Source organism: Tursiops truncatus, chromosome 13 (assembly GCF_011762595.2).
Source record: "Tursiops truncatus isolate mTurTru1 chromosome 13, mTurTru1.mat.Y, whole genome shotgun sequence".
In the NCBI taxonomy this organism is placed as follows: domain Eukaryota; kingdom Metazoa; phylum Chordata; class Mammalia; order Artiodactyla; family Delphinidae; genus Tursiops; species Tursiops truncatus.
The window spans coordinates 16,896,037-16,917,599 of record NC_047046.1 but is presented as its reverse complement, the minus strand read 5'-3'; the positions used below and the strand labels follow the sequence as shown (position 1 = coordinate 16,917,599).

The 21,563-nt window shown below is 55.1% G+C and overlaps 2 protein-coding genes across 3 annotated transcripts in view; one reads left to right on the top strand and one right to left on the bottom strand.

Annotated features, from left to right (window-relative positions):
- Nucleotides 1–21,563, top strand: part of C13H12orf43 (chromosome 13 C12orf43 homolog) — a 41,766-nt gene that overhangs the window by 6,950 nt on the left and 13,253 nt on the right. Inside the window, exons 5-9 of one of the 2 annotated variants that reach the window (XM_073790197.1) lie at nt 306–379; nt 921–1,011; nt 1,523–2,693; nt 10,371–10,554; nt 16,861–16,992. In XM_073790197.1, the coding sequence (XP_073646298.1) occupies nt 306–379; nt 921–1,011; nt 1,523–1,871 (514 nt within the window). In that variant the 3' untranslated portion in view covers nt 1,872–2,693; nt 10,371–10,554; nt 16,861–16,992. Of the gene's footprint in view, nt 1–305; nt 380–920; nt 1,012–1,522; nt 2,694–10,370; nt 10,555–16,860; nt 20,312–21,563 lie in introns of those variants that run through there. The other variant, XM_033837054.2, reaches the window with a different exon arrangement.
- On the bottom strand, nt 4,008–18,834 carry HNF1A (HNF1 homeobox A). The gene is made up of 10 exons (XM_033837055.2): nt 18,488–18,834; nt 11,711–11,910; nt 10,070–10,256; nt 9,387–9,628; nt 8,300–8,451; nt 7,965–8,166; nt 7,008–7,199; nt 5,762–5,883; nt 5,534–5,693; nt 4,008–4,135 (listed from the first exon to the last, which is right to left on the bottom strand). Exons 1-10 carry the CDS (start codon nt 18,814–18,816, stop codon nt 4,008–4,010), a joined length of 1,914 nt encoding a protein of 637 aa, XP_033692946.1. The 5' UTR covers nt 18,817–18,834.

Genomic DNA, 21,563 nt, shown 5'->3' with positions numbered 1-21,563 from the left:
CCTTCCTGCTCTTGTTTTCTCTTTGCCTTATTTGAAATTGCCCTCATTTTGTTGTACTGTGAGTATCTTCAAAACTTCTTCAGCACTTTCTGGAATAAAGTAGGGTTTAAACCAGTGAGGCACCGCAGTTTGAGCTGGCGCCATGGACATTCGCGTCCCCATCAGGCCGGGGTGCTCTCCGCCTTCGCACTTAGTATCACATTACCCTATCCCCTCCACTTAAAGGGAGAAAGGCAAGTATTAATTAAAAAGAATTTTCATTGTTACCTAGAATCTCATCTTAAATCCACCATCTCTTCCCTTAGCTCCATTACCATCTCAGAAGTAGTGAAGGAGCCAAGAAAGGCTGAGGTACCGAGAGGCGTCCTGGAGGATGATGGTGAGCAGTTATGCTTTCCTTTATTAAGCGCCTCCCGTGAGTCTGGAGCTGGGAAATACGTTTTTGGCATTTTATCTTCTTTCATCCCTGCAGCCCCTGTCCGAGGCATGTATTATGGTGATCCTGTTCACAGGGGGGAATCGTGAGGGGACTGGATCTCTGAGGAATGCAGACACTGGCCCGAGGTGACCCTAAGCAGGAGCGCCTAGCCACTGCACCCTGCAGCCTCTCCCACGTGGGTCTCTGTCCCCTTCCCAGCTCATTAGCCACTCTGCGAGCTGCCTTAGGCGGGAGGCTCAGCTGCTGATTCCCTGAAGCCTCTGAGGGCTTGCTGACTTGATTCGGCAGCCGGCATCCCCTCAAGCACCCCATCCTCTCACTGCAGCAGGTAGCAAGTGTGCCTCTCATCCCACGAGGCACCGTTTTGTAGTTAGACAGGAGCGATGCCCGCTGGACTGGGAGCTCCTTGAGGGCAGAGACGGGGCAGCCTCGGCCCCTGGGGTGCCCCGGGCGGTGCTGACTCCGCCCCTGTGGGTTGCAGGCTTCCGCCTTTTCTTCACGTCCATCCCTGGAGGCCCTGAGAAGGAAGCTCCTCCCCAGCCCCGCCGGAAACGGTTGCCTTCCAGCTCCAGGTGAGATGGCACACCCACTCCTCCAGTTCCCTCGTTGTTGCCTGTGTTCTGTCTTGGCCAGTCCCCCTGCCCCCGAAATAACCAGGCCAACTCCAGTAAGGTCCAGGCCCAGAAGGAGCCCTGTCAGTAGCTGGGGAAATAGTACCTCAGTGGGCAGGGGAAGAGTTTCCAAGGCCGTTGGCTTTGGATGTTTACTGCTTTTCGAGCACCCGTCTTGTGCCGGACACTGCACTCCTGGGACATCCCTGTGAGGCCTGGGCTCTGTTAAGATCCCCAATTTATAGATGAAGACACTGAGGGTCAGAGAGGTTAAGTCACAATGTGAGGTCACACAGCCGTGAAGCAGAGAAGCCAGTATTGGAACCCAGCTCTGCCTCACTGCCAAGCCTGAGTTCTCCAACTGCCACCCTCTGTCTGTGGCCGCTCTCTGGTGGCTTGGACAGAGGCAGCGAGAGGTGGCTTTGGGGCCCCGTCCCGACTCCAGCTGACCCGGCCTGCACTCCCGTTGCAGCAGCGAGGATGGCGACGAGTTGCAGCGCTGCCGGGAGGCGGCTGTGTCAGCCTCTGACATCATCCAGGAGTCCGCCATCCACGGCCCTGGCAACATGGAGAAAAAGGCAAAGAAGAAGAAAAGGAAGTGGAAAAAGAAAGCCAAGGAGGACAACACCAACCTCGCCCCAGCGGCCACCACCGCAAGCAAGACCGCATCTGGGGAGCAGGGAAGGGAGTCCGCCGGGCTCAACGGAGACCAGGCACTGTTTGGGACCAAAAAGAAGAAAAGGAAGAAAAAGGCAAAGAGGGCCAGTGAGACCTCCCCGTCCCCGCCAGCAAAAAGCGCAGCAGCTGTGCCTGCAAACTGAGCCCCGCCTGTGAGCACGGGGCCCAGCTCAGGCAGCTACGGGGGACAAGGCATGTCCAAGCTCCGCCTCCCTCTCCAAGTGCAAGGACTTGGCTAGCAAGTCTAGACGTCGCCCATGACTGGGGCTGGCCCAAGGGTCGGGGCAAAGAAGCGGTTGTAGGGCGAGCAAGGCCTGCCCTTCTGTGCTCCCACTGGGGCTGGGGCAGACCCGTGGTACCAGAACATTCTGTGGTCTCAGGAAGAAGGAGGAGCCTCCCAGTCATTGAAGGCTGATGGCCAAGTGGTAGAGCTTCCGCCTCCTCAGCCTGGTGTGGGACATGACCTGAAGAAAACGAGGGAGGGTGTTCCCGAGATGCCAAGCCCCAGGAGGAGTTTTGTGCATCTCCCTCCAAGCCACACAGACCTGATATAACATTGTCTGGAAAAGGAGAGAGATCCCTGCCTCCACCTGGTTTTCCAGAATTTTCTTTCTTCACATTGTGAATACACCATGCATGATCATGTCTCTGAGCCAACTGGATAATTGAAAATAAATTGTCGAGGGACCCAGAATGTAACAGAGGGATTTGGGTGCCGCCCTCGTGTCTGTGCTGAATCCTGATGAACCACTATAAGTAAGCCTCACACAGGAGGGGTCCTGCCTACACCCCCAGAAGTGTTCCCCTACCCCAGCGTCAAGACTTCAGGAAGTGTCACAGCACTCGTGGCCTGGGGGATTCGTGGACCCATGTATCCTGCAAGAAGGAGCAGAAGTTCAAGGTGAAGGTGAAGTGCTGGCTTCGTTGCCTGGCCTTGGAGATTCGGCAAAGCAAGGAAGACAGAGGTGGGATGTGAGAGCGTGTGTGCCGGCCCTATCCCTCCTTGGGCTCCTGGTCCCCTTCCGCCCCCCCGAGCCTGCCCAATCCCTTCTGGGCGATGTGTGGACAAGCAAGACGTTTCAACGTGTTCCTCATTTACTTTACTAAGAGTTAAATAAATGCACAGGCTTGCCCTTAGCCAGCTGCAAGCTGCAGGGGACGCCAGTTCCCACCGGCTCCTTCCTCAATCCAGGATGGAGGCAGGCCACTAGGGCTGGGTTCTCTGCAGCAGCCCCAGGGAGATGAGCCCTGGGTTGGCATGGCTCCCTTGTCCCTCAGGACCTCAGCCTCCCCGGGGTGGGGGGCTGTGAACGCCTCCCCTCAGCTAGCTGGGCGCCAAGCTTCCAGGCGGCAACCTCTCCTCTGGTCTCGCCTCTCTTCTCCCTCTGGGCCCCTCAGCTCTGCCAGCTGCCCCGGCCTTACCGCCTTCTGAGCTCAGCAGCTTCTCCCCCAAAGCAGGGAAGGGTCTGCTGCCCCCCGACCTTGACTTGGCACCAGGCACAGAGTCACGAGTCTCCCATAGGAGCAGGGACAACACCTAGGCCTGCGGGAGTGGGGGGCTTTCCAGTAGAGGTGAGATGTCAGGCTGACATCAGAAGGTGTGATGCGCAGGGGGACAGATGTCCAAGAAAACGGGAGGTCATGGCAGCCGGGGAGAGGGATGGCTCAGGATGAGGGAAGCTGGGGAGGCCTGCTTGCCCCAGGCCCTGGCACAGAGGAGCCACTCAGGCGATGCTTATGTGAGGGGGGACAGGTGGGTCCAAATGGGTGTGCGGGTTAAAAGCAGGAAGGGGGGCTGGGTGGAGTGGCCTGATTGGGGCACAGGTGACAGAATGGGGCCACGTTGACCTGTGACCTCTCTCCCAGCTACACAGGCTGGTGTCCTGAGAAGTGTGGCCGGCAGTTCCCTGCGGGGTGCCAGGGATCTCCACAGGCCCGGCCTGGGGGTACCAGCGTCCAAGGCTGCCCCCTTCCATTCCAAGTGACAAGATTTACCCTGAGCAGCAGGGACAGTCCCTCCCGAGTCCCACCAGGAACAAGCTCTGCTTCCAAGCTCTGCACGGTTCCCTCTTGTGCACTGAAGCAGCCCTCCTCGGGTTGGGGCGCCTCGGAGCACCCCCCTTTTCTGAGGGTAACAGGGTGGGGACTGAGGCACAGTTTTCCAGGGAAGAGCAGCAGCCTGGGGGCAGTGAAAGTTTTGCAGGCTCAAATGTCTTGGTCACCCCTCCAGCAGGCTGTGTAGGCTCCAGGGCCCATCCCCTGGGAGGCCGTGTCCATGGTTACTGGGAGGAAGAGGCCATCTGCGTGGAGATGAAGGTCTCAATGACGCTGTGGTTGGATGGCAGCAGGTGGCTATGGCCGTTGGTGGAGTCGGAGCTCTGGTACAACACCAGGCTGCTGGAGGACACTGCAGAAGCAGAGGAGGCCGCTGGCTGCCTGCCACGCCCGTCCCGACCCCTCCCCGCCCACCATCCCTAAGGGGTGCTCGGGATGGGAAAGTGGCACCTCGCCACCTCCTGAATCTCAGCAGGTGACCGGACCCCAGAGTCACACCTCTGCCCTCGGGCCTTGTTAACCCCCTGCCAGGCTCCAGGGCCGCGAGGGAGTGGCCTTCCCAGCACATTTTAGTGGGAACATCACAGAAGCGCTGGTGAGCTGGTGTTGTGGTTAGTTTTATGCGTTAGCTCGCCTGCCTTTTAGTACCCAGTCATTGAGCCAAACCCCAGCGCAGGCGTTGCTGTGCAGGTATTTTGTAATGTGGTTAACACCTACGTCAGTTGACTTTAAGTAAAGGAGAGTTCCCTTGGTAATGTGGGTGGCCCTCATCCAATCAGTTGAAGGCCTCAAGAGCAAAGGCTGAGGTTTCCTGGAGAAGGAGACTGCAGCATCACTTCCTACCCTGCAGCTCTCAGACTCGCCAGCCCTCACAGTCGTATCAGCCAGTTCCTTAAATATATGTGTGTGTGTGTGTGTGTGTGTGTGTGTGTGTATTCCTATTGGTTCTGTGTCTCAGGAGAACCCTCAAGAGAGCATGAATGGGCTTTGAGTTTGGACCTGGGTTCAGATCCTGGCCCCACTACCTAGTGGCTGTTGGAAGCGCTACCAAGTCCCTCTCCTCCTTGAGTGCTTTCTCATCTGTAAAACGGGGATGCCAACACACATCTCATGGGTAGAGCACAGAGCCTGGACCGTGGAGCCCTCAGTGACTGTCCCTATAGCCACCAGGGCTGGATGGAGGATGCTGAAGCTCACACTTAGCAAGTGGCTGCCCTGGGTCTCAAAGCCCGGCAGCCTGACTCCAAAGTGCCTGCTCTTCACCCTGACGTTGTGGGCTGCAGACTCAGGTCTTCAGGGAATGGAAATGTGTGGGTTGGGTGGGACGTGGTGGGCTGGAGAGCCCGCACTCTGTGGTTGCCACGGGGCAACACGAGTCCTTCTGACTTTGCAAGAGGAGCCAGAAGTCAATGAAAGCTCTTAATTTTTAGCTGTTGGCAACGAATTCAAAAAAATGCTAAACCCTGAGCTAAAGCAACACATCCATGAGTCACTTCTGGTCCCCAGCAAGCCCAGTTCTTACCTCCTGATTACCCCCTACCACCTCTTCCGGTTATCTTTTTCCTCAACTGAGTTAATAGATGTTCTTGTGAGACAGGCCCATTTCCTGTGGTTTCACACCCCCCTCGGCTCACTTCAGGGGAGCACAGGTGCCCCCTCGCATTTACCCCTTCCCTGCCCCCCATCTGCTGCCCACGACTTCCTCCCCAGCTATGGGGACGGCGGTGGGGGGCAGGGAAAGGCCACTCACCAGTGGGGCTGGCGCTGAGCCGATGGGTGGGCTGCAGGTGCTGGATGCCAGCAGGGTCCTGGCTGGGGATGTGGATGGTGGCAGCCTGGGACGCTGGTGTGTGAAGCCCGGACTCACTGGAGGCCTCAGCGTCTGAGGTGAAGACCTGGCAGAAGGGCAGCTCTTGAGCCCCCAGGGTGTGCGCTGGGGCAGGACCCAGGGAGGGGCCGGGGCAGGCCTGGGCCTTACCTGCTTGGTGGGCGTGAGGCTGGCCAGGGCGCTCAGGTTGGTGGTGTCGGTGATGAGCATGGTCTGCGGAAGCAGGCCCGTGTGGGTGTACTGGGCCACCTCGGGCTTGTGGCTGTAGAGGGCTGGCCGGGAGGGAGGGAGAAGAGAGGAGGACACAGACTTGGCACCTGGGCTGGGCTGGACCCCTCCCAGGAGGGCCTCAAGGTGGGGGGCTAGGGGAAATTGGGGTGTGGGCCTGGTGAGCAGTCCAGTGGGGCAGTGGCTGGGGACTCAGGGCTGATTTCCAAAACTGGGAGCTCCAGGTAGAGGGGTTGGACGTTCTCCCCAACCGCAGGGGCCTGCTCCACCTGTCTCGGTGGAGAGGAGCCTGGGCGAGGCCGGGAACCCAAACCCAGCTCCTGCGGTCACCTCGAGAGGACAGGTGTGAAGGGCAACGGGAGGCACAGGTGCTGTTAGGGCACTAAGTACCGGCCTTGGAGGGAAAGGCCAGGGCTCCTGTTAGGGGTTGAGGAGGGGGCAGCATTTCTGCATCTCCAGGACCCCTCTCCACAGTCTAACCCAGAATTTCACCTGCAGTCTACAGCCCCACACATGCCAGTAGAAAACAACATAAATCACGTATTCTCACATGGACTCAGATGAAAACACAACCACCCACATACACGCATAAATGGTACCCTCAACCAAATACACAGATGTTCAAGTCCACAGGCCCTCATCCAAGAGTCCAAGTTCCAGAAAGGTCTGAGAGCCAACAGGTTTTTGTCTGGTTGGCACTAGAGCTCATTTGGTGGCAAAATCTGACCTGAACCTGATGTGAGGCTGAGTCTTTATTAACCCACTTCGTGGAATTCTACCTTTTGCTGCAGGAATCATGGTGTTTGATGACAGGGTGTTGCCCCAAGCCCTGCTGGGAGTGTTGTGTCATTCATGGTGTATGCACCTTTCTAAAAGCTGAGAAATACATATGGCCCCAAGGGCACACGTGCGTGTGCACATACAAACACCCACTCACACAAACCCATGTGCGTGCACACGCAGCCACATGGGTTCACACACTGAAACGTATTCCAGCCCACAGACGCTCACCTGAGCACCCGCAGAGCCCCCGTCACAGAAGCACTCACACTTGAATCAGACACACACACAGACCACAGCATCTGCTAAGACGCCCTCTTCCCCTGGGCTCAACGACAGCCAGTCTCTCCCACCACCTCCCCCAGCAGGGGGGCTGAGGGGTGCTCACCATGGGGGCTCTGCAGCTGGGCCATGGTGGCCATGAAGGGGCTCTGGGCCACGTGGCTCTGCACGGAGGGCATGAGCGGCTGCTGGTAGGAAGAGTGCAGAGGCTGCGAGAACTGGACGGGCTGCAGGGTAGTCAGGCTGCTGCCCATGCTGTTGATGACCGGCACGCTCTGTGCCTGCGTGGAGGCCAGGCCTGGAGCGGGAGGGGCAGGAGTCAGCCAGACCTCCTGCCGCCTCCATGGCCTCCCCAGGCCCAGCCCTGACCCCCAGGGGCACCATCCCTCCCTCCTAGGGCCAGTGGGTAGGAGGGGGGGACAAGGTAACCAGGTAACAGCCTTGTACTAGGAACCTTCACTAAGTTACAGCCCTGGCAAGTTAACTCCCTCTCTGAGCTGCTAGCTCGTCATAAGGGCAGGGGGTGTGTCAAACTAGGGTCCCTGGAGCCCTGGGGTTCCACAATGATGCAAAGGCCCTGGGGCTTAACTCTCTGTACCCGGCTCCCAGCAGCTCCCTGTCTGTCTTATATATTGAGTTTCTGCATAATAGTTCTGAATAAAGTTTTTCTGGGCTTTTTTAAAACAAACTAAAACCTAAAACCTAGAAAACTTCAGTCCCCCTTGCTCTGTTCTGTTTTCCCATAGCTGTTTTCCCTTTTAAGGTACTATATAACTTATGTATTGGATTGGCCAAAAAGTTCGTTCGGGGCTTTCTGTAAGCTGTTGGGAAAAACCTGAACCAACTTTTTGGCCAACCCATATTCTGCTTATTGTCTGCCTCCCCACTTGGGTGGCTGAGATTTGGGGCTGTTCGGTCCACTTGTGTATCACCGGTGGAGCACGGAGTGGGCACTCAATAAATACATGAAGGAATGAGTCCCAGTGGTTCATCCTGCTCCTGGATTCTGTGGGAGCCCCATGAGCCCCTCACCCAGATGCCCCCGTCCACCCCACCAGCTTACCAATGACCAGGGTGGAGGTGCCCGTGTTGGTAAACGTGGGGCCCAGGGAGGCAGGCTCACCAGGCCCTATGGCCATGACCCCGGGAAGCGAGGCCATGATGAGGTTCTGGGGCTGCTGGTTGAGGCCCGGGGATGTCTGCTCCAAGCTGTGCAGTGCTGTCAGGGTGCTGACAGGGGGCAGGGGGCCCCCAGTGGCCGAGACCTTGGAGGGGAAGCCAAACTGAGTCAGGTGGGGTCCCACCCTACCTCCCTGGGGACTGCTCCAGAATCTTCCAGCCAAGGGGAGATTGGCGGGGGGGGGGGGGGGTGGGGGCGAGATGGGGTGGGACACTCACCAATTTGGCTTCTGTGCTCAGCAGACTGTGACTGGGCTCCAGACCCGTGGGGGACACTTGATGCAGGGGTGCAGACACTGTCACCAAGGGACCACCACTGCTTGAGGGCACTTCCGCCCCCTCACTGGTTGCAGGCTGTCCATAGCGCACTCCTGGAGCGGGAGCAGTGTCCAGCCTCAGCACCCCACTTCCCTGCCCGCCTCCATGGCCCCCATCATTCCAAACTGCATTGGTTTGCGCAGACCCCCCACCCCATCTTTATGCAGCCAGCAGACTTTGCTTGAGTGTCCACTTCCTGCCAGGCCCTGTGCTGGTTGCTTCCAACTCCTTGAACACAAGTAGGTGCTCAATAAAAGACAACTGAGCCAGGGACTTTCCTGGCAGTCCAGTGGTTAAGACTCTGCGCTCCCACTGCAGGGGTCACGGGGTTTGATCCCTGGTCGGGGTAAGATCCCGCATGCCGTGCAGTGCAGTGTGGCCAAAAAAAAAAGACAACTGAGCCAAACTGAATTGACGGTAATGAAATTAAACCACAGCAAACTTGAGTTGAATAGAATGATTTGGAATTAGTTGAATGAAACTGAGTATCATTGAATCAAACCAGAAATGAATTGAGTTTGATTGAGTCGAATTGAATCGAATTGGATTGAAATTGAACTGATAGAAAATTAACTGAATTTCCTTGAAATGCATTTAGTTAAACTGAATCAATTGGGAATTGGATTGGATCAAACTATTCCGAATTTAAATGAACTAAATTAGATTATAATGAGTTGAACTGAATTGAATTGAATTGAACTGAGCTGAAGTGAATTGAGTTGGTTTGATCTGGAATGAGTTGAAGTAACTGAAAGCAAGTGAGGGTGGAGTGGATGGAATGGAGTACAGTGGGTGAAGCTGAGTGGTCAATGGAATGGAGAGGAGTGGAGTGGAGAGAACAGTGCAAATAGAGTGGGGTTGGAGCTGTAAGGAAGTGCTAAGAGGTTTGGGTGGCTGCTGCCACTGGGGTGGTGCTCCCCAACTCTCCCACCCACCCCCATATTCCCTCTACCCACCGTCCCAATCCCCCTGCCCACATGGCACTCACCGTGGACCTTACCAGGGGAGAGGGCCGGTGGGGGCAGGCCAGGGGAGCCGTGGGCAGGCAGCGCAGGGCCTGGGCCTGGCCCTGGTGGCGGCCCGCTGTACGTGTCCATAGCCAGCTTGTGCCGAAAGGCTTCTTCCTTGCGCCGATTGGCAAACCAGTTGTAGACGCGCACCTCTGTGACGAGGTTGGAGCCCAGCCCCTGCGCCTGTGAGGGTGACACCCCCCTCTGGATGCACTCCGCCCTGCAGAAATGGCCACTCATGAGCCTCTGGATCAGGCACAGAAGAACCCTCCCCTGGGGCTGGGGGGAGAGTTCTGAGAAGTAGGGCTCTACCTGAGTATTTGCTGAGGCTGGCAGACCTGGGTTCCGAGCCCAGTCTGCTGTGCAACCTTGAGCAAGTGACTTAGCCTCTCTTAATCTCTTCAGTTATAGAGTGAGCCCAGTAAGTGTAGGGTTGTAGTGAGGATGAGTGAGACGAGCAGCCACTCAAGGGCTGCTTGGGTCGGTGGGGGGGTGGGTGCCAGGAATGGAGCTAGGTGTCAGACACTGAACAGGAGCTGAGAACTCCTGGGCCAACAGCAGGAGCTCTCAAAACCTGGGGAGCCTCCCTCAGGACCCAGAGCCCCCCTCGCCTTCCCCCAGCCCAGACCAAACCAGCCCTGCTGACCACCAGCCATTCTACCTGTTACACTCCTCCACCAGCGCCTCCCGCTCCTCCTTGCTGGGGTTCTTCTGCCTCTCATAGGCCTGGAACAGGATCTGCTGGGATGCTGGGCCCCATTTGAAACGGTTTCTCCGACCCTTCTTGGTTGGTAGCTCATCGCCCGTGGGCTCTTCAATCAGCCCACCCTGCCCTGCGTGGGTGAACTCTGTGGGCACAGAGAGCCATTAGCAAAACACTGGCCAATCCCACCTTCCAGCATTGGTTCACCATGCTGGAATTGGTTCACCTAACCATGCCCGTGGTTCTTTCTCATTCCTAGGATGCTGAGCCAGAGGAGCTTACAGCTAGAACTTAGAAATCATCTAATCCAGTGATGACAGACACACAGCACACACACCACCCCTTTCCTAACCTGTGTCCAAGGGAGACATCACTAATCAACCCCTGCGTACTTTGCTACCGGGCCAAGATATAATCTCACAGTCCTCAATACAAGGCTCCAGGTAAGCATCAGCATTTGTTCACAGTTGACACATATGCCGTCCCATTTTATAGATGAGGCATCTGAGGATCAGGGAGGTTAAATATTTTTCCAGGGCCGCACAGTAGAGCAGAAACTTGAACTGTATCTCCCGAGTAGATTCCACGCTATTTTCAACATTGCAGACTTGAAAATCAAGCTTAAAGTATAAGTATTAGCCAGGAGAGAAGAGACCCAGACACTTTCTCAGCTGGTTCTTTGGCAGGAGGCCAGTTAATGGCACCTCCAAATAACAGAACAGCTAGTAGCCCTTCAAAGAGCAGGGGAAATATGTATATGGCCAGTATATACGTACAGTACCCCTGGAAGGTTACGTATGAGACCAGGAATGCCAGTGGCTGCCTTAGGAGAAGGACACCTAATTTTTATTGTAAAATCTTTACTTCTATTTTTTTATAAATTCAGTGTGTATTACCTTGAAAACCTGGATAATTATAAAAGAAACATCAAAAAGATTTTTTTTTTACACTTAGGCTCAAAAGTGTGGAAGTGCACTTAGGATTTTGTGGGGTATGAGGCCCGGGTTCCCTAAGCACACACCTCACCTCGGAGCCTCTACTGCCCTTCCTTCTGCCTGAAACCCCATCCCTGCATCTTCATGGGTCAAAATTCAATTCACACTTTAAGACTTAGTCAAGAGATCATACTTCTAGTTGATCCTTCCTGATGCCCCTGCCTCCCTGAGGAAGAGATTATTCTCTATTCTCTCCTCCTCCACCAGCTCAACCTTGGAAGCACTTTCTGTAGTGCCCTGCCCTGGGCCTGGCGCACGGTGACTGCTGCATAAACACTAGCTTTTGTTGTTGGCGTTATCACATTATAATACTTGTCTCACTGAATCATAATGATTTGTACTCCTGCTTCCCCTCTACACAGGGAGCTCTTGGAAGGCAGGGGCCCAGTTCACCCACCCAAAGAGGATGCCCAAGACCAACCCTCCTCCCCTCCCCCAGAGCGCCTTGCGCAGAACAGCTGATACATGCTGGTTGAATCCTCCCGACTTCCTCTCAGTCTGCCTGTCCGAGGAATGGGGTGGGAGGCTTCCAGCTCCCACCCTCGAGCTGCGGGTAGTCCCAGGCCCTGCCGGGAAGACAGGGCTGCAGTCGGTTATTACTTACGCTGGGCCACCTCTCGCTGCTTGCGGACGTACCAGGTGTACAGGGCGGCTCGCTTCTGTGTCTTCATGGGGGTGCCCTTGTTGAGGTGCTGGGACAGGTGAGATTGGTTGAGGCCGGTGGTGTCGACCACCTCCCGCTGCGGGATGTTGTGCTGCTGCAGGTAGGACTTGACCATCTTAGCCACACGCCATGGGTCCTCCCTGGGGGTGGAGGTGGGGGGACAAGGACAGGCTGCTCAGCCCAGGGTGGGTGCTGGGAGCCCTGTCCGCCCCGGGGGTGAGGATGGTAGATGGAAGCAGGCGCGGAGCCCAGGAGCCTGTACCTAGACTCAGGGACAGGAGGTATGGGCACTCATGCCAGGACACAAGGACATGGGGACAGAGACTTGCAGGCACATACACACGGCAGACATGTGGACACAGGCCCCAACCAGTCCCACACAGACATAGGAGCAGATAAAGGTTTCGAAACACAGACACACAGAGACATGGATACAGATGTAGACAAAAACAGACTCCCCCGGGAAGCTGCACAAGCCAGATGGGGAGGGCACTCATCTTCGTGCCTCCTTTAAAGATTCCCCCCCGCAATTCTACCTAGAAATGTTATTTGTGGCTGTGTCTTAACCACTGTGATAGACTATAAACACCTGGAGGGCAGGAACTGTCTGGTTCTCAGCACCCAAAATAGGCCTGACATAGAGTGTGCCCTTGGTGAATGCATGAATGAATGAGTGGATGTGTGGATGGATGGGTGGATGGGTGGGTAATGGGATGGTCAGTGCATTGATGGTGGATGGTGGGTGAGAGGATGGATGGATGGATGGATAGATGGGATGTTGATGGGTAGATGTTAGATGGATGGGTGGATGGGTGGGTGGATGGATGGATAGATGAGAGAGATCTACTGGAAAAAAATTTGGGTCTGAAAATGAGAGAAACATGATTCTCCCACTTTACATCCAGGGCCACTGAGGCTCAGAGCACTGTGTCACTTGTATCTCTTGCCGAAGGTCACAGGGTTAGCCCAGTAGAGTCCCACCCCAGCTTAAAGGATTTGGTTCTAAGTCAGTCTGTCAGATAAAAATCACATAGCGTCAAAACGCCTTCTGAAAATCTGCACTAAACCCTAGATGGTGGCGCAGCCAGTCTCCCCACAGCACTGAGGCGGGTGGCTAATTTCTCAACAGAGTCCCAGGTGAAGCGGTTAGGGGCTGGCATCCCAAGGCCTTGTAAGAAAAATGAGCATGTCTGAGCACGGAATCCCACTCTGTGGGCTCAGTTCTCTCACTCGAGGGATTCAAGGGGACCTGAGGCCACCTGTGGCTCAATCTCCTGTTCTCCGCTCACTGTGGGGAATGGAAGGGCTCAGGCTGCCTGTACGATAGAAATTCTTCTCTCTCCCTCTTCTGCTCTGTCTCAACCCTCCTCTCTTCCCTTCATCCTCTCTTGAGCTTCTATTACAACCATGTGTCAGATACAACAGTGCTGAAACAGGCAGAGCTGGGATTTAAACCCAGGTCTGTGTGATCCTAAGCCTGTGTCCCCACAGCCTTGATGCAGCAGTTTGCTTCTAGAATTGAGGCATATGTGACAAATGGCATGTGTAGGAAGTGATTCATGTCCATGTCGTTTGCCACAGCCAAAGATTGGAAACAACCTAAGCGTCCAGCAAAAGGATGCTGATTAACCAAATTGCATGCCTCTGTACAATGCAGCCGTAAAAACCCACTGAGAAAGCTCTGTACAAGCCCAGAAGGAACAGTTTGTGTGGTAGGCCTGTTGTGCTATGTGTGTAAAATTTTAAGTGGGATAAAAGAAGATTTCTACGTATTTGCTTTGTTCACATGAAATACCAGAAGTATACAGAATGAACTGGAGTCACGGATTGGTTGCTGGGGACAGGGTGAGAGGGGAGGGTTTTCTCTGTTACTCTTCTGTACTTCATAAATTATGTATCAATAATATAGTATCATATAATATGCTACATATGCATATATAATGTTTAAAAGTGAATTGTGAAAAAAAGAAAAGAAAAGAAACCCCCCAGTGCTCTGAAGCCCACCCCACACTGCCTTCTCCCCTGGCCCTTCTCTCTTTCCTCAAAGAACCAGTCTCGCCTGCATCCTTGGCAATGCCCTTCCGAGACATGAGGGCACAGAGCCTTTCATCCACTTTGGCCCTCTGACTTCCTCCTTTTTTTATCAGCAGTTCCCATACAGGCAGGGAGGAATGGAAGGTGGGGACAGATATAGTTGATCAGCAGTCGGTCCAGCAAAGTCCCATTTGTGTAGAAATGATAGCCGTGAGAATTCATGTTTCTTGAGTATTTATGGTGAGCCAGGTAAGGGCTGGTCATTTAAATCTTACAATAACCCTAGGAAGTATGCCCATTTCACAGGTGAGAAGACCGAGGCTCAGAAAGGTGAACACTTGTCCAAGGTGACTTCGCTGGGACTCAAGAATATTTCACTTTCCTGAACCCCCCAACCTCTCCCCAAGCCCTATCTCCCTGCTTTCGTAGGAGCCTCACCTCCCCCGGTCCCCGGGTGCCAGTCAGAGCTGGGAGGGAAGGGCAGGACAAAGTCCAGCCTTGTGCTCCATGGCAAACATGTTTATCTGACTCCGGGGCTGGGCTGCCCGATGGCCTCCCTCCTCCCCCAACTGCAGTCATCACCCTCCTGAGAGATCCTCCCTCCCTCTGTCTGTTCTCCGGAGAGAAGGAGCCCAGTCTTCCTTCAACAGGGCCTCTCCTGGCTCAAACTAAAGATTTACTGTCTGTCTCTGTCCTTCTGACCCCATGTGTCTCTATCTGTCTCTGTTTCTCTCACTCTCTCTCCTTCTGTCTCTGTGTCTCTCTGTTTTCTGCTCTTTCTCTCCCCCCCTCCCCACACACACGCACAGTCTCCAAGAATATGGCTCTTTGTAGGACATTTTCCCCAACGCAGAACTAAGAGGCCAGGTCTCCAGGCATCTCCTGCTTTCACTCTAATGGGTTTGAGAGTCGAACCAACCTGGGTTCAAATCCCACCACTGCGGCCTCGTGCCCAATGTGCATGTGGCCCGCATCTCCCCTGTAACACGGCGGGAAATTCACGCCTGCCTCCCTGTTCTCTATTGGGAGAACTGAATGAGTGTCTAATAGGAGTGAAATGCTGAGGACAGGGCCAGGCACACAGTAAGTGCTCAGTAAGTGGAACAATATTGTTACCATCATCATCATCATCAGCGACCTAGTCCTGGGACCTCCAGCCCCACAGCAGAGGGAAGAGGGCCCGGGAAAGGTGAAGGTCTGCCCACAACCCCCTCCTCCCGCCTCCTGCCAGTTCTAGGGTCAATCAGAGGTTCGAGGCTTTGGGCCTCTTGCTCTCTGGCCCGTGGGGTTTCAGTGGATCCAAGGCTTCAGAGCTGGGAGACCAGCCTGAAGGCCACTCATCCGGAGGGGGAGCTGAGTTCTCAGTGTGAATCCCAGCTCTGCCACTCACTCTCCGGGTGGCCCTGGGAAATTTCTTAACTTCTGTGCCTCAGTTTCCTCAACTGTGATAGGGAGCTAATAATATTTCATAGGTTGTCAGGAGGAGAAAACAAGCTTAATGCACTTGTAAGCGCTTCGTGAGTCCTCGAGCACTACGCGGAAGTGGTCGATGGTGACATTAACAGCAAGAATGACCCAGGAGGGTAAAGAGGGAGATAAATGTATCAAGGACAGGCATGCCACCTCAGGATGCTGTGCAAAGTGTGGGATTAGGAGGACCTGGGTCCAAGTCCTGGCCTTACTGCTTTGTAAGAGTTACTTTGGGCAGGTCACTTTGCCTCTCTGAGCTTTAGTTTGCTCATCTGTAAAATGGGACCACTGATAATAGCAACTGTTCGTTGCACTCACATGCTTACCCTATGGGTAAGCATTGTGATCAGCTCTGCCTTGCAGAGAACACTGGGACTCAGAAAAGTGAAATTGCCTGCCTGAGCAGAGCTGGGGTTCAAGCCCAGGCAGGCTGGCCTCAGGGATGTCAGATTGCCCCACCTTGGCCACTGTCTTCCTGGGTCTCAGTGCCTTGGTGCTGCCCAATGGAGAGGACCAGAGACCCTCAAGATTGAGTTTGAGCTGCTCAGGGACAGGAGGGCCCAGGAGGACACTGAGGACGGAGCCCTGGGAACGTGTTACTCCCTTGGCCATTACAGCAGACATCCCCAGGGCTCAGAGAAGCCTAGTCCCTCATTCATTCATGCTGTGTGTCAGCACTGGGGTGTATATCAGGGGTCTGAGTAGTGAACAAGCCTCTGGAAGAGCTGCTGTTGTCATAGCAGGAGATAGAAAACAGACAAATAAGGTAATAATAGGTAATGATAAGTTTCAGGGGAAAGTCAATGGAAGTAGTGGAAGAGGGAGTGACTGTGGTGGCATTTGAGCAAAAAGAGAAGGAATTGACCGTAGGAAGATCTGGAAAGGGGTTTCGGGGAGAAGGTACAACACATGCAAAGGCCCTGAGGTGGGAATCAGCAAAGTGTAGTGTAACTGGAGGAAAGTGAGGGAGGGAGGGAGGTCCCTCAGGAAGAGATCAGGGGATCAAGGCAGGGAGTTTGAATTGTACTCATTGTCCGGGTAGGGAAACGGAGGCAGGAGGAGAAGAGACTTGCCCAAGGTCACACTTGGTCACACTTGGCTTCCACGGGAAGCCCTACCTCTTCACCATCCTTTCCAGCCTCAACCTCCCCCACTGGCCAGGGCTTCATGGGGGTCCCCCACCCCTCTGCAGCCTGTGCCCTGAGGCTCAAGGCCCCACTTTTTCCCCTTGGGGCGTTTTCAGATCCCTTTTGTTACCTGAACAATAAGTAACCCAGGTAGTTAGTTATAAACCCCGCAGGAACAAGGAGCTGGTTGATAATTTATAGCAACATCTCAAATTTAAATGGAAAGTAAATAGCATGCTGTTAGCATTAAAGAAAACCCAATCGGGGCGGGAGGCAAGCACTCCAGCCTCCTTGCAGCTTGGGGCGCCTCGCTCTCTCCCCAGCCCGTTCTCCCAGCTGCGTGTCAGCCCCTCTTCCCTCCCGGCTCTGCTGGTCCGCTCCACTCTGCTTCTCCAGGCCTCTCTCTCCATCTCCCCTGACGCCCTGTCTCTTCCTCCATGTCTCCCCTCTCTCCCTCAGCTTCCAGGTCTCTGCTGGTCCCCAGGGAGCACTTTGACCCCTGCTTCCCGCTCGAGTGCTGTGGATCAAGCCTTTCCCTCCACCCATCATCCCACCAAAGGGGTTGCTGATCAAGAGGCCCCACCCAGCCAGGTAAGGCCTTTGGCACTCCCTGCCCCCACTCCCCCCCGAAAGCCCCCAGTCCCATCTGGGGCGCTGAGCAGGTCTGGCCCTGCCCCACCCTTGTCCGGGTTGCCCTCGCCCTGGGTCTGGAGATGCCAGACTCTGCCCCTCCCCTGCAACGCGGCAGGGCCCTTTGCCCTCCTCTTCCTGCCAAGTCAGGGGGCCCTGGCTACTCCCCTGCCTCCTGCCCAGGCCCTCACAAGGCCTGGCAGGCCCTGAGAGCTCCCTGAGGCAGGGATCCAGCCCTCCCCAACCCCAAGCTGGGATCAGGACCTTGGACAGAAAAGAGGTGGTCTTTGGGACTCTTGCTCAGAACCCCCAGCCACCCCCAGCTGGCCCCTGGCCCCGGTCATGGTGACTGAGGGCACCAAAGAGAGTGGGTGTGGAGCCCCAGCTGGGTGGCCTTAGTCCAGCTCCGTCCCCCTCTGAGCCTCAGTTCCCTCATCTGCGGAGCAGTTGTCCCCAGGTGCCTCCAGAGTTCATCTCAACACTACCCGAAATGATACCTGTGAAACCTCAGCACGTGCCCATCTGGCTGTTAGGATAGACGTTACAGAGCCTTAGGGGAGGGGCAGTCCCTGCAGCCCCCAGGTTCCCCTTCCCTCACCTCCAACCTCCCCCACCCCTGCTCCGTGTGAAGTTGGTTGGCTCAGGCTTCCCCAGGCTACCAGCCCTCCAAGTTAATGATCACAGGCCTTATCAGAGCCTTTTGCCATTTATAAATTTATAAAACAAAAGAGAAATAATAAAGCCCGTGGGTAATTAGTAACCAGGTCAGCTCTGCTGAGGAGAGGGGAGGCATCGGGCTCAGACCCACCCAGTTCTCCGGGAGATGGGGAGCCAGCCAGTGGGTGGGGTACAGAGTGGGGAGGCTTCTAACGGTACCCACTGGTGAGGGGCATGGCCTGAGGCTGTGCCGGAAAGGGGAGCAGCTCCCTTCCTAAGGCTCCATTTCCCTCAGGTAAGAAAGACCTGGGTTCTGCTGACTGAATGCTTAAGTTCCGGGGAGGCCAAGCGGGGCCCCCAAAACCCCAGCCTGGGCTCCCCCTCCCCACTGGTGCATCTGGGTGCCTAGCAGGGAAGTTGGGATTGGGGGAGTAGAAATGGGCATGGTAGCTAAAAATTCCCTGCCTCCCCACCCCCGTTGTCCAGGGACTAGAATCGTGGACTCTCCTGCTTTGTCCCCATCTTGGGGCTCCCCTGGGGCATGCCCCACTTCCCAAGCACCGGGCTGAAAGCCTTGGCTCATGGAGACTCGGGACCCCGCAGAGGGCCGGGTCAGGGGCTGCAGGCTCCAACCTCCGAGCTAGGACCCCACCCCACCCCCGCTTCCAAGCTCTAATGGGCCTTGTCCCCCTTGCCGACAACCAGCCCATGGGACTCTGGACTGGCAAGGGCTGGTCAGGAGCCGAGGCTGGGCCCCTCCGGGCTCCTTGGGAGCTAGGGACAGGGGAGGGGTCCTTACTGCAGCAGGGTCTCCACCACGGCTTTCTGGTGGGCTGCCTCCTCGGGGCTGAGGTTCTCCAGCTCTCTGAGAATGGGTGGCGTGAAGTCTTCCCCCTCGTCGTCCGTCTCGTCCTCGGAGCCCCTCGTCTCCCCCAGCCCATTGGGCAACTCGGCCAGCTCCCCTCGACCGCCGCCACCGCAGGACTCCCCCTTGTCCGGGGGACCGTCTCCGGCCAGCAGGTAGGGCCCCGGCTCACCCAACGCCTGGATCAGCGCCTCTTTGCTCAGGCCCGACTCGAGCAAGGCCGCCAGGAGCTCCGTCTGCAGCTGGCTCAGTTTAGAAACCATGGCTCCACTAGCGCGGGCCACGCGGCCCAGGGCCACTGAGCCGGCCGCCTCCCGCCCCCCCGGCGTGGGCTGGCTCCGTGCTGGCCGGCCAGCAGGCAGGCCCAAACCAGGCTCCTTGCGCCCGCTGCCCCCCCAAACCCCACTAGCCAAGCCCTGTGGGCACCCCCAACCCCCAACCCTGGCCCCAGTGGCCAGTGAATCAGGGCCCCTGCCCGCTCTGTTTACATTGGAGCTGGGGAAATTCTCCAAGGTTCATATTTATCCATGTGCTTAGCGAAGGGACTGAACTTTGGACTTCACCCTGCAAAGTGCAGGCCTCATGGCAGCACAGAGGGACAGGGAGCCGTGGCCTTCCATGGGAGTGGGCAGAGCGGAGGGCGGGGGAGGCAGCGGTGGGGGGCCCAGGACAGCTGGGATGGAAGGTACTGGGAGCCAGGGAGGCCTTCGGGTGACCAGCATTGGGTCCCTCCCCCAGCGACCTCGTAGGGGGCCAGGCTGAGGCAAGAGAACAGCAGCCTTGGGAACAGAAGCAGCAGAGTTCTAGGCTGTCGGGTCAACTCTCCTCAAGGGCAAGGCTAGGACACATCCATCTGAGGACCCCCCACTGCCAGCCCCAAAGTCTGGCCTCCCAGGAGGGAAAACGCGTCGACTAAGTCTACTGTGGGCTGAGTCTGTAACGTGCGTCATTACCTCAGTGTAGCCCCCTAACAGAGTAGGTACAGGGATTGTGCCCATTTTACAGAGGAGGAAACTGAGGCTCTGAGAGGGTAAGCAACTCGCTCAGAGTCACACAGCTAGCAGGGACAAGATTTGTGGAGTGGGAGCAGGGTGTGGCCAGTCAAGCACTTGGTGCAGGTGCAAATTTTAAGGGGATGTCAAAAAACTCAAGATGAAATCAAGATGAAAAAATATTTTTATATACTCTATTAAAAATTCAAAATTAATGCAAAACCCAGAAGAACTTAAAAGCAATGTCCACACAAAAATTTGCCTGCGAATGTTCTCAGCAGCGTGATTCACAAGAGCTAAAAAATAGAAAAAACATAAATATCCATCAGTGGATGAATGGATAGAAGAAATGTGGTCTCTCCGTGCAATGGCGTGTTATTTGGCCATAAAAAGGAATGAAGTCCTGATTCATGCTACAGTAGGCATGAATCTTGAAGACATCATGCTAAGTGAAAGAAGCCAGACACAAAAGGCCATCTATTGTATGATTCCATGTGTAGGAGGCGTCCAGAATAGGCAAATCCATACAGACAGAAAGTAGATGCGTGGTTGCTGGGGGCTGGGGAGGTGGGGGTGGGCCCAGGAAATGGCTGCTTAATGGGTACAGGGTTTCTTTGGAGATGATGGAAATGTTCTAATATTGATGGGGTGATGTTACACAACTCTGTGTAAAACCACTGAAGTTTGCAGTTTAAAAGGGCAAATTTTATAATCTATGAATCAATAAAATATACTTTTCATTAGTTTGAAAAATTAATGCCAAAAATCTGTGATGAACAAAAAATATCAAAATGTTAAATAAAGGCAGGTTCCAACCCTCACTCACCTCCTACTAATGCCATTCCTAGGCAAAAACTCATCCCTAACCCCCACCCTTCCCTCTTCCGGTAAGAGCCTGGACAAAAATTCCTGCTGTCTGTCCCCTGGGGTGGCCCTAAGCTCCCAGAACAAGGGGTGTGCACCATTGCCTGGAGTAGGCAGGGTGGTGCTGAGGGGCTGCCCCCAGGCTGGGGCATCTCTCAGGGGTCTGCAGAGGCAGGGTCATGCTTGGCAATGGTGGAAGGGAGAAGGCGCCGTTGGCCAGAAGGCCCTCCCTGCAGGCCAGGCTAGTCCAGCAGGGGGAAAGGGGCTTCTTCATTTTTGCACTCACCTGACACTCAGCAGCTGTGAGGCCCGTGCGGCCACTGAGCACTTGAAATGTGGCTGATGCCTCTGGCTGAAATGATAATATTTTGGATCTATTGAGTGAAAGTTTTTAATTTTAAAACTAAATACTTTAAAATTAGAAAACCTAATTTCACCTGTTTCTTTTTACTTTTATAATGGTACCACTGGAAACTTTTGAATTACATTTGCGCCTCACATTCTATCTCTATTGGACAGCGCTGCTCTGTAATTTACTTACACGTATGATGTTTATTATTTATGGTCTGTCTGCCTCTGCTAGAGTATCGGGTCCCCCACCCCCGCTCCAGGGCAGGGCTTTTGTCTGTCTTCTTCACTGCTGTATTCGCAGTGTTTAGTACGTTGCCTCATCCGTACTTAGTAGGTGCTCAGTAATATTTGTGGAATGAATAAATTTCATTGCACACTGCCCAACGTATACTTAGCTCCACACCAGGCTTTAGTAATGTATGAAATGCTCAGAACCACTCTATGAAGTAGGCACTGTTATTCCCAGAGCCCGGCCCTCTGCACAGGATGATGCTGGCAGTTGCCCCATGAGGAAGTGGGCCCCCCACATTGCTCTCAGTGCTTCCCTTCTCCTCTAGCACAAGTAGCTTTGGGGTCAGGCAGCTCACTACTGGGGGCAGAATTCTCAAGTCCAGCTAAAGGACAGGGAAGATGCTGCATGCTGTCCCTTCGCAGTTCATGGCTCTCCTCCTTGCTACCCTGTCCAGGAGACTGCTTGCTGCCTGCAGCTGCCCTCGGAGACCTTCCTCTAGAAGACGGAGCCAGACAGGGTGGGGCCTGGGTACTTTGCACAACTTTTGGGCTCCTTGACTGCTGGGTCCCCG